The 15,730-nt window shown below is 34.9% G+C and overlaps 1 protein-coding gene across 1 annotated transcript; it reads right to left on the reverse strand.

The window, feature by feature from the left end:
• Nucleotides 1-3,869: 3,869 nt before the first annotated feature.
• LOC129260887 (major facilitator superfamily domain-containing protein 6-like) lies at nt 3,870-15,508 on the reverse strand. Its single transcript, XM_064114591.1, has 4 exons — nt 15,439-15,508; nt 6,724-6,807; nt 4,877-6,358; nt 3,870-4,165 (listed from the first exon to the last, which is right to left on the reverse strand). Exons 1-4 carry the CDS (start codon nt 15,506-15,508, stop codon nt 3,987-3,989), a joined length of 1,815 nt encoding a protein of 604 aa, XP_063970661.1. The 3' UTR covers nt 3,870-3,986.
• Between the last annotated feature and the right edge of the window lie 222 nt (nt 15,509-15,730).

A 15,730-nucleotide genomic window follows, 5' to 3' on the forward strand; every position in this document is an offset into this window, starting at 1 on the left:
AGTGGTAGTACCCTTGGTGAAAGACAGTCGCTTTTTGGTCGGCAACCACTGGTCCACATTAAAGGAGAATGAAAATCTTGGAGCAAGTTAGCTTTTGTGAAAGCAGAAAAATCGAAGAATAAGATCAACAAAAGTTTGAGTAAAATAGGACTAGCAATAGAAGAGTTATGAGAATTTGAATGTCGAGATCAGTAATGCTATGGAGACCCTCCTATTGGCAATGCGACCAAGATCTATGATGTCACAAATGAACAACTCTCCCCTTTTGGACACTGAAAATATACCCCAAAACATCTCTTTTTGCTCATTCTAATCATATGACAAACGATTCATCAATGATATAATGTTGTGAAACCTATGTACTTGTCCTCTCTTAAAGAGAACACCTCACCTTGTGATAGACTCTATAAAAGTGAGAATATAATTGAAATAAGTACTAAAGTAATGAGGGAGTTGTACGTGTGTGACATCACAGATCTTGGTCGCATTGCCAATGTGAGGATCTACATGGCATTAGTGATCTCAATATTCAAATGCTCATAACTTTCTTATTATTCATTCAATCTTCCTCAAACTTTCAACAATATGTTTCTTTGATTTTTCTCTTTGATATGGATTCAGCTGGTTTCAAGGGTTTCATTCTCATTTAACATATAGCTCATGTCTGGCTCCAAGTAGATGTAGTGTAGTGCACACATCGGCCACACCCCGGCAGCGAATATTTTCGGCGGCAGCAGGATTCTATATAGCAGGGAGTCGTGAGGCCTGATCTCTCTCTTTCTATATCCCCCATCATTTTTACTTTTAACTGGGTTAAAGCTCAAATTGTAATTTTGTTTTTGTATTTTTTGGGTCCATACTATCTACAAGAATATTTTTATTAGGAGGCTACACCCTACAAGCTCCGCTTTATAGCAGCCTCCTCCAATACATATATAGAAATTTGCTATATGTTTTATTGCTTATAACTGTATATCAAAATGTACGAAACGAATTGTAAATGCGGGAAATGGAAATTAACAAAATGAAATGATAAAAATGAAATGAAAGTCCATATAAATATGGCACCTATATTGTGGTGACAGTGTCACCCCCCCCCCCCCCGAATGTATGTGTCTAAAAGTAAATCTAATTTGTGTGCATATAGTATTTCTTGGGGCAGAGAAGAGGAAAGGAAGGAGTTTCAACTGATGTACTTCCATGTAAAGGTAAGTGCCCTGGGAAATATAAGCCCATGGACCAACAAAATTAGTTAGGATCTTAAATCCAAGCAGTAACTATTTCCGTTGTAAGAACTGTACTTGTAACTTTAGATAAATATATTCTCTGAATTCTCTTTCTTTCACTTATTTCTTCTCATAACTGTCATTCTTATCTTTAACACTTTTACACTCATCTGGTCATTTGTTTTCTCATTCTTTTTCTCTGATCTTATTTGCATGATTATTATTTTCTTACTCATTCTTTAACTTTTTGTCATTCATCTTCTCTATGATCAACCCCATCTTTATCAAATTCCTATAATTGTCCAATTAAAAATAGTGAGCAAATACTGAAAAATACAAAGATTCACACTTTCAGCTGATAACAAAGCCTTTAATAGTTTGTTTATATAAAAGCTTAGCTGGGGTTATACAGGGGCGCCTTGAGCACCCAACAAGGTAGAAATGGGTGCAATGTAAATACCCTATATTCTTATCATTAATAACACACTGTAATTTCAATAAATCACAATTACGTATTTAAACAAGTATATGAAAATACAAATCAAATATGACATATCAAATATGAAAATATAATTTTAATTTGACATATGATATATGAATATTAATATGAATATGAAAATACAATCTTAATATGGCATATAAAACATGAATATCCTTGTAGTTGCCTTCTTCGGCAAAATAATAAATTTTCCCCGTTTCCTGACTGAGTAACCTGATGAAAACGACTTATATGAATAAGCCAAACTCTGCATATGATCCGATGAATCACATTGTAGCCCTGACATTAAAATATAATACTGGATTTGTGCATGTAAAGGTAATACACTAAAAATTGATCTGTCGAATTCACAGAACTTCAATACAGTCAAATCAAATATTACAGATCAACTTGGCAGTGATTAATTAAAATTGCTTTTTAGGCACCTAAATTCCTCGAAGACAGACCCTTATCAGTTTATGAACATACTGGCAAGATAATAATAATATTAAATAATAATAATGATAATAATAATACTAATTATAAAATTAGATTTATATAGCACTTTTTTCCAGATGCTTTAGCACACACCAAAATAAGGTTTTAGAAGCCTCTTTGTTGGGAAAAAATACATATATTATCAATATTTATACATTTTCACTCTTTCACACTATTTTTGGTCTCTGCATGATCTCATGCAAGTCTTTCACTGGTATTTCTATTATCTTGTGACAGTCTTTGAATTAATTTGAATCATCTTTCATTGTCCCTACCCAGGAAATATACCAATACTTGAAAGGCTTCTGAGAGATGATTGGAATACCAATGACCCAGAGTAAGGCGATCTGACGCTTCTTCAGAGATTGCTCGAAGATTATGGAAGACCATTTATATGAAAGAGAATTGAAAGACCATTTTGAAAATTTACTATATTTGGGAGACTTCAAAGTTAAATAGATCAGTGGAATTAAAATCATGAAATACCTCCAAAAGATCATTGAAAATTCATTGAAAAAGCAATTTATCAAAATTCATGTTTAAACTTTAAACATGAATTTTGATAAATTGCTTTTTCAATGAATTTTTAAAGGCAACCTTGTTCTTATTTCATCAAAGATCACAGAGAGATCCCATAGTAAAGTCATACGTAAGTTAACCATCTGTCAATTTTTTAGATAAAAAATTTAAATATCTGACTAGCATCATTTTACATGAATTCTTTATTGACAAGCGAATATCTCAAAACAAAAACAATGAAAGTCTGGTAAATAGAGTAATATCAATGAAGCAATAAATCAATTTCATTATGTGACAAAATACAATAACAGTCCTGATAACCAATTTATAAAGAAATATATGGGAATTGCATGTTTCATCTGCTTTCCATGATCATCTGGCATCATTTTACATTAATTCTATATTGACAAGCCCATATCTCAAAACAAAATGAAGTCTGGTAAATTTCTGTTTCTGTTTATGGTAACTCCTGTAGGAACTCGACAGAACAACTTTTTGCTGGTAAACGTCAAGCTGCATGGTATATAACCAATTACCTATAGGAAACATTTTACGTCTAGGTTAATCAGTCATACTAGCTGACGTTATAGATGACAGATATTACTCTTGGGCCTTTTTATCAAAGTGGAGACAATGGCAGAATGGGGATTCGAACTCACAATCTTGCGATTACGAGTCCAATGCTTTAACCACTGGACCACACAACCCGTGTGATCCAGTGGTTGATCAGAATAAAATCAATGAAGCAATTACTCAATTTGATTATGTTACAAATTACAATATACTGCAGTGCTGTCACCAGCTTTTTCCAAGGGGGTGCTTTTGGGAAAAAAATAAATAAAGAGACAAAAATGACCGATTCCGACGTCAGGCAGTGCTGCTGGTTGCCCTGGGACCATTTTTTTTTCAACAGGGGTGCTGGTTTGAATTTGACAAGCAAAAAAAAGTTTCAGCTTTCACTACCAAAAAAAGGTCAATTTGGTCGAGAGAAATTTGAAAAGCAAACCAATTTATCAAGACATACACTATGGGAATTGCATGTTTCAACCAATTTCCAAAATAGTAACATAAATCATCAAATACTAATAAAGTGAATGAAATGGATAATAATACACTTCACTGAAAAGTACCCTGTATTTTATTTTTTTGAACAATGCCAGCAATTTAGTATTGTCTGTACTCTGTAATCAGACTGGATAGTAGAGGATCATATAGTGGGAGGGGGTTAGTTTGAAACATGGACCTTATAATAAGGCAGATCAATATCATATTTCTTCATACTGTTCTTGTCGCTCTCTTCTTTCATCCCGTCTCTCTAGGTAAGCACTCGCTGGCCAATAGAAGATCAGTGTTACCATGCATAAGACGGCAGTTCCTCTGAATAGGTTCCTAGCTCCATATTGGTAATAGATTACTCCACCCAGCAATGTCCCCAAGCCTTCACCTGCATGAGGGATATTATAACATTGGTGTGTTGGCAAGGCATTCAGATTTAAAGGAGAAAAAAACATATATGAATGAAATTCTTTGTTTTGATTCTAACCTTCTTCATAATCTTAATATATCATTTTATGGGAGTGAAATTGGAATGAATGGAATAAAGATTCAATTAATTCATCCAATTATTCCAATAAAGATAGAGAGCATTTATATTATGATTATTATCACCCCTCTTTTGGGGTAACTGGCTTTCAAACTCCTCTAAATACCATACCTTATTAGTAGTCTGCTGGGCAAACCCTTCACTCAAGTTAAGGGTCTGAATGTGCAGCCTACTCATACCTTGTGTAGTTTTGTATGTGCTAGTCTTTGCATGGAGGCACACTTGTTGATCAAAGTTCCAATCAGGGTCTGTGCCTGCAGACTACCTTATTAGATGGCTGCTTTAATGCTGTCAACAAAAACTGTTATTCTCAATGTACAAGACTCCAAAAGAAGTTGCCAAACAGTGATTGCAGTATATCCTGCTCAAAACCCCTGGATGCAAAATAATATTTGATGAGCAGGGTTTTCAATGAATGAGATTCAATATGAAATATCGGAATATAAATAATTGCAACTCCTCTTTTCTTCATTTGTTCTATCTTGTTTTCAAAATCTGTGATATAACTTACATTGAAAGCCCTCTAAGGATATACTTATTGCTCATGCTCACCTAAACCACATTTGATTCCAAATGTGATGGACTGCATTGTAGTTAACATGTTGTCAGGAGTGATGAGGTTTACATAGGAAGTACAAGCTGGCCAAAGAGCGCCATAGGTGACTCCATGAAGGAGTTCTATGGGTAAAACAAGCCATGGATTCTGCAAGAAAGAGTAGCCAACAAACCTCACAGCATAGCAGAAGAGGGCCAGAACAAAGACTCCACGGTGTCCAATTCTTTCAACAAGCTTAGTAGCAAAGAACATGAAAGGGACTTCAGCTAAGCATGTTAGGGTCTGAGTCAGTCCCATGATGGTGTGGCTTCCAGAGAGTTCAACAAGGAACAAGAAGACATATGTACCGATGACTCCTACTGACACCCCACAGATGAACATTGCATACAGGAAAACAAGCACCTTGGGTCTCTGGAGTAGGATGCAGACATCACTGGCAAGTGATTTCGGTGGGTGGTGCGGAAGAAAATTGATATACAATGCCGGTACAACCGACAATAGTACAAGCGCAACAAAAGCTAAGAAAGCTGGAAGATACTTGTTGAAAGACTCTGGATTCGCTGCAGAGTAGGTATCCACAGCAAATCCAGCCAGGGGTGCAAAGACACCCCAGGCAATCGCACCCCATAGCCTCTGATGGCCATATTCTACGTTTTGTCCTCTTTCATTGCATTCTTTAACAAGTGCCATAGCTGCTGCATCAAGTAAAGGGACAGTGGGGTTGCTCATAAATTGTCCAACAAGAACAATCACCAGCATCAGAACAAATGTGAGTGTTTTGTCTTTCTTTTCTAAATCCTCCCATTCAAGAATGTCAGGAGTCTCTGTGCTTTGAGACAGAAATTCATTTGAAATTAAAATATTCTTTGACTCATTTTCAATACTGCATACTTCCTGGATTCTCTCTACCATATCACATGTATTCAAAAGTTCAATGAACCTTTCATCTTTTAATCTACATCTGCAGAAGCAACACGCAGCTGAACTGTTAAATTCCTTGTTCTTGAGGATATTGAGCTTTCTTTTTACTGATCTTGTACCATCAATATTTAACCTCCTAATATCACATAATAATTCATCTTTCATATTACTTGACATGAAGTGATGACACCAGTCACAATAGTCGCTCTTCTTTATCTGAATAAAGGATGAGTCTATCTCTGGTTGTTCTTCTGGTATCTCTCCAAGCTCTCCAAGGTATCCTTCCAGTGGCACATGAGATATATTTGTCCAATTCATTGCATTATTTGTATCAATAAATGACACAAAAACACCACTCCCATACACCAGCCCTGTTCCTATGATACTGCTAACCATCATGAACCGATGCATGCTGAATTTATCTGCCAAGCTTCCACACAGCGGAGACGAGAACATCCCAAGAAAAGGTTCAATGCCTCTTGCTACCCCAACTTGGACAGGATTCAGACCAACATATGACATATAGACAGGAAGGAAGGGGAAAAGACACACCATTCCTGCAAAAAGAAGAAAATAATGTTTTTCTGAGTCATTCATCAGCAGTCAAAAAAGTTTGAAAACAAATACAAATTGCACTGAAATACCCCGATTAGATTTTAAAACCCTAAATAGCATGATTTTCATCAATATTGAAGAAACATTAAAGTGTGTAGAATATTGTCTCTCTTTCTAGTTTTATGAACAGTCTTGGGTGACTCTATCAATAATAATGACCATGGCCTTCTATCTATTATTATCTATACCCTTTTTCCCATCAATGAAGAAAATGCTCCTTGAATAAAATTAATTCATATAAATAAAGAAAATTTGAAAGGAAGATGTTCCCTTTTAGAGGGGAGGGTCTCATATAGCACACACTTACCTGACCACAGCAGAAAATACACAGCCTTGACAGGAATAAATTTCTGATTCCACCTCACAGTCTCTTTGAAGTCAATATCTTTCACTGAATTAATACATTAAAAAATAAGAAAATAATCAATAGAACTCTCATCGATTTGCTCACAAAATAGCTTTAAAAATAAAAAGTCTTGCAGATAAATGTTAACATATGACCCCCAAATGATCATCAAAGTCATGACTTTGATGATCATTTGGGGGTCATAATATGTTAAAATTTATACATATGACCCCCAAATGATCATCAAAGTCATGACTTTGATGATCATTTGGGGTCATATGTTAAAATTTATCTGCAAGACTTACCATTTTGTGTGTGGATGGATAACGATCATAAAGTAAATTGTTATGTAAACAGAAGTAGATGTGAATTTTAATATACAAATTGGATGGAAATAAGAAATTTAGGTGAATGACAATTTAAAGATCTGCTTATTTCTACAAAACTATCTGTACATAATGACTGGTATGCAAATGAGGGAACCAATGATGTCACACACTCAGCATTTACTTTTATATAAAATATGATACATTCATATTAACTCCAATAATATAATTCTTGGTCTGATTCTTCATGGAAAATGTACAATCATCATTGCCTTGAATTGGGATGTTGCAGAGTTCTTCTGTATCATAAAATATATGGGAAAAAAATGGGGGGGGGGGGAGAATCGAATTTATTTTATAAAATAAAAATGAAATAGTGAGTATTGGGCTCCCTACATCATATACTGACTTGGATATGGATATAAATGTAAAATGTTTGAGTAAATTTTACAAGCAAAACATTTAAAATGCAATAACCAAGACTTTTCTCATTTATACATCCAATTTTGAAGGAATATTCAGTGTTAATATAGACATCTGTTTGTTTTCCTTTTCTCCATTTCTTCCAATAAGTTTGTTTTTGGGTACACTTGAGCTTTAAATACTGGTATGTCTTGTGTAAAGGAACATTGGACTCCCCAAACTGGAAAACCAAATGTCTCTGAAATTGGAAGACAACTCGGAATCTTTCAAATTTCTAAAATTAACAAGCCACAACACAAACAAGTTTTTCTAAGAGGGGGAGTGTCACTTTCACTTAATAAAAAAAACATGATCCCCTATTTACTCACAACCCGGGCTCACAACTATATGGAAATTAACATGAGTATGTTTGGTTGTCAAAAGTGACATTTTAAAGATTTTCTTTAATGTGTGTTATAAGTGTACTATAGATCTAAAGTATTTCTCTAGCATATCGGCAGGGTGGTTGCAGTGAACAAGTCTATTGATCTAGATCCGAATTGTTGTTGTCCGAATGCCCCACATGCATGGTCTGGTCGAGGCTGTGAGGGATATCCCCGTGCCAGCTAGAGCTGAACCCATCGCACATGCACTGTATAGTGTATTATGTATATAGATGAACGGATCCGAATTCCAATAAAAAATGAGGTCCGTGAAGTTAGTTACCTATTCCTTATTCAAAATATGTTGTTACTTATTCGAAATAGGTTGTTACTTATTCGAAATAGGTTGTTACTTATTCGAAATAGGTTGTTACTTATTCGAAATAGGTTGTTACTTATTCGAAATACGTTGTTACTTATTCGAAATATGTTGTTACTTATTCGAAATACGTTGTTACTTATTCGAAATAGGTTGTTACTTATTCGAAATAGGTTGTTACTTATTCGAAATACGTTGTTACTTATTCGAAATACGTGGTTACTTATTCGAAATACGTGGTTACTTATTCGAAATACGTGGTTACTTATTCGAAATACGTGGTTACTATTCAAAATACGTTGTTATTTATTCGAAATGCGTGGTTACTTATTCGAAATACGTTGTTACTTATTCGAAATACGTTGTTACTTATTCGAAATACGTTGTTACTTATTCGAAATACGTTGTTACTTATTCGAAATACGTTGTTACTTATTCGAAATACGTTGTTACTTATTCGAAATACGTGGTTACTATTCAAAATACGTTGTTACTTATTCGAAATAGGTTGTTACTTATTCGAAATACGTTGTTACTTATTCGAAATACGTTGTTACTTATTCGAAATACGTTGTTACTTATTCGAAATACGTTGTTACTTATTCGAAATACGTGGTTACTTATTCGAAATACGTGGTTACTATTCAAAATACGTTGTTATTTATTCGAAATACGTGGTCACTTATTCGAAATACGTGGTTACTTATTCGAAATACGTGGTTACTTATTCGAAATACGTGGTTACTATTCAAAATACGTTGTTATTTATTCGAAATGCGTGGTTACTTATTCGAAATACGTGGTTACTTGGTTACTTATTCGAAATACATGGTTATTCGAAATACGTGGTTACTTATTCGAAATACGCATAATGGTCATGTTCGCTCATTTGGTTTATGTAGCAGGCGATGCTAGCCTGCTAGTATATAGTATTTATTTATTTATTTATTCATGTTTTCTTTATAAAAAGCAGGGTAGTCCCATTCAAGCCAGAGGCCTGCTTTCCCAGGACCAAAATCCAGTTAAAACCAATTAGGGCAAAACCAATTGAAACCAGTTGGCCAACTGGTTTCAATAGGGAAATTGGAACAACTGGTTCCAATTGAAAACCAGTTGCCAATTGGTTCCAGTTAAAACCAACTGGTTCCAATTGAAAACCAGTTGCCAATTGGTTCCAGTTAAAACCAATTGGGCAACTGGAACCAGTTGGCAATCGGTGTCAATTGGTTCCAGTTGTTCCAATTTCCCTATTAACACTAATTGAATCCAATTGGAGGCAACTGGTTTCAATTGGTTCCAGTTGAAACCAATTGGAGGCAACTGGTTTCAACTGGAACCAGTTGAAACCAATTGGTTTCCAACTGGATCCAATTGGAACTAATTGGAATGAACTTAATTAGTTACAAATTAATTAGCATTTGCACTAACTATTGCTCATATGCCAACACAGAAGCAGTATTATATGTCTATTGATACCAATGTAAAGGGCATTGATAAAATACAGACTTTCATATGTATATATTATATGGAAGATCTTCAAATATATGTATTTTTATTTGATGTAATTTGGTAACAGTTAGTGGTGTACTAATTATCCTTTAATCTGTTTTAATTATAATCTATAACATTTATGAACATGGTTTTCACTGCTAAGTATTCCAAATACTTATCTTTAAAAAGTGTGGCACTTGAAATTGAAAAGAATTAAATAGATACATTGTTAATGATGATGAATCTCATAAAACATTAATATGTGCACACTGGCAGATAATATGCAAATTAACTGGTTTCAATTGGATCCAGTTGGGTAACTGGAAAATTTCCAATTGGAAACCAATTGGAAATCATTTCCAGTTACCCAACTGGTTCCAGTTTTATTTGCAGTTACCCAACTGGTTCCAATTAGAATTCATTTCAAATTACCCATCTTTCCAGTTAGAAGTCATCTCCAGTTACCCAATTGGTACCAGTTAGGATTTCCAGTTACACAACTGCATGGTTCAAGTTAGGATTTCCAGTTACCCAACTGGTTCCAGTTAGAAGTCATTTCCAGTTGGAAGTCATTTCCAGTTGGAAGTCATTTCCAGTTACCCAACTGGTTCCAGTTAGGATTTCCAGTTGCCCAACTGGTTCCAGTTGGGATTTCCAGTTACTCAACTGGTTCCAGTTAGAAATCATTTCCAATTGGAAGTCATTTCCAGTTACCCAACTGGTTCCAGTTAGAAATAATTTCCAGTTGGAAGTCATTTCCAGTTACCCAACTGGTTCCAGTTAGGATTTCCAGTTAGGATTTCCAGTTGCCCAACTGGTTCCAGTTAGAAATCATTTCCAGTTGGAAGTCATTTCCAGTTACCCAACTGGTTCCAGTTAGGATTTCCAGTTGCCCAACTGGTTCCAGTTAGGATTTCCAGTTGCCCAACTGGTTTCAATTGGTTTCAACTGGAAATTGTTAAATTCCAGTTAAAACCAATTGAAACCAGTTAAAACCAATTGAAACCAATTGAAACCAGTTGGAAATCCAACTGGTTTCAATTGGATTTTGGTCCTGGGTTACAAGGGAGCTCTGCTACGCAGACCCTATTGCAAATCAAAATCAATTACGGACTCGATATTTGTTTCCTCAAACTGTAGCTATGTTATAAATATCAGTAAGCAAAGCTTCATAGTACAAGAACATTGTTACTTTCAACATTATAAATGCGTTAATTAAATTTGTTTGGACTGTATTAATTGTTTCAAATGAAAAGGGTCTAGGAACGGAAACTATCGTACGTTAGTCATGTGACGTTGTATACAGAAATATGCCATTTTCTGCCTGCTCGATCTCAAAGTTTTTTTGGGGGGGAAATGAGATGTAACCATTACACCAGTCATGAAGTATTATACATCAAACTGTAGGTAATCTATTTAGCATTGAGATGACAATCAATCTCGACCTTTTTTACCCTTAGGGATATTCCAGTGGGAAAACAAAGGTGCCCGTGTCTCGAAAATATGGGTGATTTCAGACCATTTGCCATAGCAAGGGTTGTGAACATGGACACTTTCAAATGAACAGCGAGACGTGAATAGTAAATTAATTGTAATAATATTTACATCAAATTAATGGAATTTGACAAAATTTTCACACTATCATCAATCTGGTGTGAGATTATTAATAGTTATAAAGATATACCCGGATTTCTGCAATATTACGTTCATGAAAACCACTGTTCCCTGCGTTGAAGCTGTGTGTGTACTTTCGGACACTCAAATGCACGCGACTAACCATTATGGGTTACTTATTCGAAATACGTGCATGGTTACTTATTCGAAATATGTGATTACTTTTTCGAAATACGTGGTTATTCGAAATACGTGGTTACTTATTCGAAATACGTTGTTACTTATTCGACATACGTTGTTACTTATTCGAAATACGTTGTTTGTTTGCATAAGTGTTTCATTTGCATACTAATTAGCATATTTAAAAAAAGGACCAATATATCACTATACTAAATGTAATTACTAATATGACTATTATCACTAACAACTATACTACAAATGTATGAGTATCATAATTTCAGAGAATTAAATTAAAACAAAAACAACCCATAAACCTGATTTTTCAGGCTTGTTAAAGGCCAGCAAATATTTGTTTTGCCTGAAAGGCAGAAAAAGACACAATTTAGAAATGTATGGGTATCTTCTTTTCTTGCAAGTCAATATATTATTCATCTTAATTGTTTTCAAAGTTGGCACTGCTGCAGATTAAATCCTGATACTAGAATGATATTGAGACCGATGTGCAGAAACCATTCCGCAATTAGTTAAATGCGTGTAAAAGAGATGGGTATTTTATATTCTTACCTCATATATCCAAGCAGATTGAAAACCATCTTTCATTAACAAGTGTAATATTTGAAATTAATATAGCACATACAGTCTAATATTCAGGACCATGTCCGCAATTGATGTTTATGCTGATGAAAGTTTTTCTTGAAATACTCCTGAAATAGCCTTTCAGGAGTGTATTTACGTTATATATGTGCAAAAGTCAATAAAAAATCTAAATTTGATAGTTGTTTTGTTAAATATGACCTACGTAATGATGAGTTTTTTCATGCTATCATTGATAAAATTATTCCAAATATAGTATTGTACAGTAAATTCCTTCCTTCAAATCATTGAAACAAATCATCTAAGATCAAGGACAAGGCAAATCAATGAATTTTGGTGGCTATCTTGGATTTATGAAAATCAGATGCCTTTCCCCTATATAGGATAGTTTGGGACTTTTAGTATGATGTACTAGGGACCTGGCAGAAATGCATTGTGGTGAAAAAGTCTGTTGCATTTTATTTTAAGTTTGACCAAATGTTTGGATAAAATGACTGGGCTATAATGGCTTGCTGTTGGGTACCATATCTATACCCAATTTTTTGTCACAATGTGGGACAGTGATTTCTCCAAGTTATGAAAAAAGAATTAAGTTATACAAATTAGAAAGTGCCTTCAAAACCAACAAAAAGTCACCCAAAATGAATTTCTTTATTTTTAGTTTCAAAAAGCACATCTTTAGCTTTAAAATAATATGTAACTTGTCAAAATTGATCAATAACCTACAAATAGACTAGACCCATTCTGGAAAAAGAGGCCTATATAAAATTTAAGAAGCATTTTGGGGTAAAAGTTGGAAACCGGACTATTTCACACAATTCAAATATGCTGAATCTGATAAGATCGGTTCCCAAGCTAATTTATCATGTTTTGACCACCTAATTTGCATAAACAAAATGGCTGCCAAATTGACAATTCAGAATATTATTTCGACAATGTTCTTTAATTATATTCGCTTTCACAGACATGAATACTGCAAAATCCTGCATACGTGTACCTTTCGGGACAACTTGTTATTTTTGTTTGCGGCTAATTAATTATTTTGGTTCATTATGCTATAATTTGATAATTTCAGCTCAAATGTTTATTTTTTGGTACAAATAGCATTTACATCATTGTCAATAATTGTACGGCCCTTAAAATATAATATCACAGTGAATGATAATGTATTTTATTGTCTTTGAATTTCTTATGTATTTCTTTGTATTTTGTACCTTTTGTTTTGTACATGTTTTGTTATGGGATCTGTCAAATTATTGATTATCAATGGCAGAAAATAATTAGCTTCAATAATTCAATTATGTAATCACTTTTTTATTCGCATATATCCATGGGCATAAATAGATGCACCCACACCCACATCTGCATACAAAGGTAAACTCCTGTACGGAGGGCCTTCCCATTTAAAAGCACACTGGTGGAGATCCAACGAATTTCATGAACCTATCTGTATTCAAGCGAATGTCACTATTAATTGCTTATATTTTTATTATAAAATGGTATCTTGAATTATGATATCAATCAATTCATTCATATTTACAATTTTAGATGATGAATTATTAACTTTGAATCATAACAGTACTGTAATCCTCAACTCCTAATAGTCAATCAGTTGCATTTAATATCCTTTGGAGTAGTTATTTTCCCGACCAACAGAATCTGATCACACATACATGTATATATATTTAGTGTGTTTTTCTTCAGCAAAATGAAGTGAAAACAGTCTGCTGAAAATGAGATGTCCTGTGTTTTTCTCCATTACGCTTGTCAAATTGTCCCAATTTTGAAAAAAAAATTCTCAGAACTGAACCCACATATAATCCATCTAATTTCTCATTTTGCCTATCAATTAGACCGTTTTCCGTGTTTTAAAAACCAGACTGTGATGTTCTAAAGTTCCACAACGAATAAGTCACTGCATATCCTTTTAATAATTTTTTATCATTGGACTTCATTAACGGATTACATGTGCATCTCCATAATATATCTTTTCCAATGCAGTTCTGCACCTGTCCTATCAAGGATTGCCGCTTCATCCAACTTAGAGGCATCCAGCTTTCCCCAGCTTGATATACACCTTTACCTTCGGGGTGTTGAAAGATCAATGTCAGTTATCATCGATTTGGTGTTCCATTGGATGGCTTGATAGGGCAGCCTCATATTATAAAAGTCATCTCTAATTGTTGAAATCAAACCAATTTAGTACAAGTATTCTGCGGAGGCAGTTCGTATCGAAGTCATCGTGTTTGTGTTCTTGAGATATGTCCGATTCTCGTGTCACAGATCCATAGAGAAAACATAAACTTTTGTCTTGAGAGAGATTCTGCTGTCTAACCAGACCTTTTCAATACCGCAGTGAATTGTGAATTGTGAAATGTCTTCTAGGCCATTTATCGAACTTCTATATTCACACATCTTCATATCTTCATAAGATAGACTATTTCAAATTTCCAGAGGATGGTGGGTTCCTGGCATGTTTGGCGTTCCTGTAGGTGATTATTAATCCAAACCCAACAGCATCCAATAGCTTACCCAGCTCTGATAGGCTGCATGCGAGTCTGAGATATCACCATCAAAGTCTAGGTCGAGAATTTCTTCGATTGTAGAGCCAGGATTTCTCTTTCTATGAGGAAAGCAGTTGTCTAAGTTATGTTTGACTTGTCAACCGGTTTTGATACCAGTGAACATGTCATTCTTCTTGGGAGACTGACAGTCTGTTTTGGAATTGATGATTCTGCACTCCAATGGCAGGTTTCCTCTTACCTTGCCAACAGAGCTGTATGAAGCTGTATTCATCACTGGCATGCAGTCTCCTGTGACTACCCTTTGATATGGAGTTCCTTGGGAGTCTGTCCTTGTCCCTTGTTCTTCAAACTGTACTTCACTCCTCTTGGCTCTGTAATGTGGCAACATGGTCTTGGTATACACTTCTATGCTGATGACATCCAGCTGTATACCTCACTTTTAATTCAAAAGGTAAATATACAGATTACATGATACATGATTACAGAGGTTCGTGCAGCTGCTGTTGTTGGTGCTGCCATTGAGGATTCGATGTTGGATGAAGGTCAACTTCCTGGAGCTTAACAATAAAAAGTATCTTGTTCTGTCATCTCCACATGCGTAATTATTATGACTACAACTCCAGTCTTAATAGGTGAGGAAGCTATATATCTCCAGTATGCAAGGCTAGATCTCTTGGCGTAGTCTTTGATAGAACAGTGAGCATGAAGAAACACACATTACATGTCTGCCAATCTGCATATTACCTGCTCCACAGAATTGCTGAGATCAGACATTGTCTTACATGAGGTGGTGCAGAAAATATCATCCATGACCGGATAACCTCTAGACTGGACTTCTGCAACTGTCTCCATGCTGGTTTACCTTCAACAGGCATCTCTAGCACTTTTTAACCATAGGACACACTGTGAAAATTTGTTCTGCATTGGGCAGTGACTGGGTTGGAAACCTTCTTGTTTTGCCCATGTTTTAACCATGGAGCTAAACTGTGTTTAGCCCCATGTTTTTATCATTTCCTGTATTTTCTGTATTCAGTATCGTTCGTCAAAAAATCTTCCAAGGCAAGGATTGGATAA

The sequence above is a fragment of the Lytechinus pictus genome, unplaced genomic scaffold, assembly GCF_037042905.1.
Source record: "Lytechinus pictus isolate F3 Inbred unplaced genomic scaffold, Lp3.0 scaffold_19, whole genome shotgun sequence".
NCBI lineage: Eukaryota > Metazoa > Echinodermata > Echinoidea > Temnopleuroida > Toxopneustidae > Lytechinus > Lytechinus pictus.

Coding starts and splice junctions, on each gene's coding strand:
- LOC129260887 (XM_064114591.1), bottom strand. CDS start 15,508: ATGGAGACAGTTGCAGAAGTCCAGTCTAGAGGTTATCCGGTCATGGAT. Junction 6,359..6,723: donor GTATTTTCTGCTGTGGTCAG/GTAAGTGTGTGC, acceptor TTCTTTTTGCAG/GAATGGTGTGTCTTTTCCCC. Junction 4,166..4,876: donor TGGAATCAAATGTGGTTTAG/GTGAGCATGAGC, acceptor TCCCTCATGCAG/GTGAAGGCTTGGGGACATTG.